Source organism: Halyomorpha halys, unplaced genomic scaffold (genome assembly GCF_000696795.3).
Source record: "Halyomorpha halys isolate HHAL.00 unplaced genomic scaffold, Hhal_1.1 Scaffold515.1, whole genome shotgun sequence".
Taxonomy (NCBI): domain Eukaryota; kingdom Metazoa; phylum Arthropoda; class Insecta; order Hemiptera; family Pentatomidae; genus Halyomorpha; species Halyomorpha halys.
In genome coordinates this window covers 23,096-25,792 of record NW_027109162.1, presented here as the reverse complement: position 1 = coordinate 25,792, position 2,697 = coordinate 23,096, and the positions used below count along the sequence as shown (strand labels likewise).

At 37.0% G+C, this 2,697-nt stretch overlaps 1 protein-coding gene across 1 annotated transcript; it reads right to left on the bottom strand.

Moving 5' to 3' along the window:
• Window positions 1-1,782: 1,782 nt before the first annotated feature.
• Window positions 1,783-2,629, bottom strand: LOC106689862 (uncharacterized; the record flags this gene model as incomplete). The annotated part of the gene is given in 1 exon segment (XM_014435054.1): window positions 1,783-2,629. A coding segment is annotated over 1 exon segment (727 nt), but the record flags the coding sequence as incomplete, so codon positions are not given.
• Between the last annotated feature and the right edge of the window lie 68 nt (window positions 2,630-2,697).

Sequence of the window (2,697 nt, the reverse complement as noted above, 5' to 3'; positions counted from 1 at the left end):
TGAGGAAATTGGCGATAGAATTGAAAGAAATATATAAATTGGAAGGTGTTACCACTGCTCCATTTATAATATCAACGAATGGTCTCATACCAAAATCAACAGTGGCAGGCATGAATGGTTTGGGAGTGCTTATGGACGTGCTAAGAGAGGCTCAACTGTCAGTTCTCTTGGACACTGCACGTATAGAGCGAAAAATTTTAAATATTTGAAAAAATAAATAAATCAACAAAAATATGAAGGTGGTTGGACTATTAGGTCTCCCATCTCAGATACTCGCAATAGCGAGAACAACCGACCATAAAAAATAATAATGTATTTATAGCAACCCCCCCCCAAAAAAAATAGAGCTAGCCTGTGAAATACATGAAATAGATAATCAATTGTAGTAATTTTATTAAAATGATGAGTTTTAAGATCATTTATATAAACTAATAACAAAGCTGGACAATCCACATTCGTTAGAATAAAACAGTAAAATAAAAACGTCATTTCATATTTAATAATATTAAAAAACAAAACAAAACTATACCCCTTATTGGGACGATTGGTGTCCAGCTCTAAGCAGATGGTTTTGGGTTACATATATAAAAAAAGTTTAAGATCCAATCCTGAGGGAACAGACAGAAATTCATACAACTGATTTCGGCTTGTATCAGATTCGGTTCTCCTGTAATGCTCCTTACTTTTTAACGAATCAAGTCCTCAATGTCCCATATGTTGCCGATTTTGCCAAAACCAGATACTAATCCTTCCATGATAAACTTCACAACAACCCAAAACCACTCCTTCATTACCTGATAATCCTCCTAGGCCCCTGAAAAGAAGATGGCCATGTGATCTTCTCCTCTAGAAATGTTATTGGAGTGGTAGATTCTCCACATGGCGATATGATGTCATTGTAAAACTAACATCAAAATTACTTGTTGTGTATATTTTAATACATTTATGTAATATTAATAAATAAATTTAAAAAGTTTTTTACACCATTTATCCAAATAATTTTATAGTAAATTTAAATGATTCAGAAGAGTTGTTAAATCGTTATAAGAAATTGTAGTTGGCATCTATCAAAAATATTAGTGTTATCTACGTAAGTTGCGGATAGTGTATCTGTGGAATGTCGAAAGTTAATATGGAGTACAGAAGACAAGAATAAATTAATGTTTTAGACTAATATAGGTAAATTGAGTACAGAGTTGGGCAATTATGAAAGTAGCAGCTAAAATTGCCATGGATACGATATTTATTTATCAATGGTTCATTCATGAATAAGGGTCGTATCCATGGCAATATTAGCTATTAGTTTCAACTATAGCTAATATTGCCATGGATACGATATTTATTTATCAATGGTTCATTCATGAATAAGGGTCGTATCCATGGTAACTTTAGCTATTAGTTTCAACTATAGCTAATTTTTGCCTATCTCTTAAATATAATTATATTAAGTATATTTCAAGGTTATGTTGATTTTTATATATATATTTTTTTTTTTGTTACCTATAGAAAAAAGTTTTAACAGTGAGTTAGAACACGTTCGTTATGGATTCATCAGTGCCAGGATCCTCTATTAAGATATATTCTTGATGTTAACTTCGTAACTCTATTACATATATATATGTATATATCTTGCACTGGAAGCTGGGAGTGTAATGTAGCGTAGAGATGTACTTGAAAGTATTTTCAGGTTAGTATAAAACACAAGTGTAGCTAAGATTGTTAGTAATATCCATGCAATAAATATCTCTTCGTTACTGAATGGATTTGTTATTGAAGACCAACTCGTAACAGAACGATATATTTTTTCTTTAATAATAATATTTTATATAAGTACATATAATACAAATTGTATTGAAATAAGACTATATCACCGATTCCCAACGTTTGGGAATCATTGCAAAATTACTCTTCTTCCTCCTCTTCGTCTTCTTCTTCTTCGATCGCATCTTCGTCCTCTTCGATTCCTGATATGATGTCCTCCTCGGTGTAGGGGGATGGTGACCTGTTCATTTGGGCCGGAGAAGGTATAACAGGCTTTCTAGGAGGTTCGACACCCGCCCGCCAAGCAGGTATTTCGGGTCCTTCGATGACGTTAGGTTCGAACTGCGGAGTCCTCGCCTTCCTCCAAGGAGCCGACGAAGGGGACTCGGGTATCTGGGGGGTGGTCGGTTTGGACGGTTCAGGTTGTGGTCTAGGCTGTTCCGGCCTAAGGGAAGGTTCTGTCGGTTTGGAAGACTGTCCGGGGAAATCAGAGGGCCTTGATGGAAGGACTGCCGGCTTTGGAGGTTCGGGTTTGGTCGGAGTCGGCGGTTTGGGAGATTCTGGTCTCGTCGCTGGTTTGGGAGGTTCCGGCCTCAGTGGCTCAGGTCGAGTTGGAGTGACTGGCTTCGGGGGTTCCGCGGGTTTTGGGGTTTCAACGGGTTTTGGTGGTTCCGCAGGTTTTGTAGGTACGATGGGTTTCGGAGTTTCCGCTGGTTTTGGAGGTTGCACAGGTTTAGGGGGTTCGACAGGCTTTGAAGGTTCTGTCTTTGGTTTGGAGGGCTCAGGTTCCGGCTTAGCAGGTTCAATGCTACCACCTGGCGCATCAGCAGCTTCACTCCTCTTAAACAGCTTTAGGATTAACGGCTTCCTTCAAAAACAAAAAAAAAATAAATAAATAAAAATAAATAAATATAATAAATTAAAAGTGTTATAATA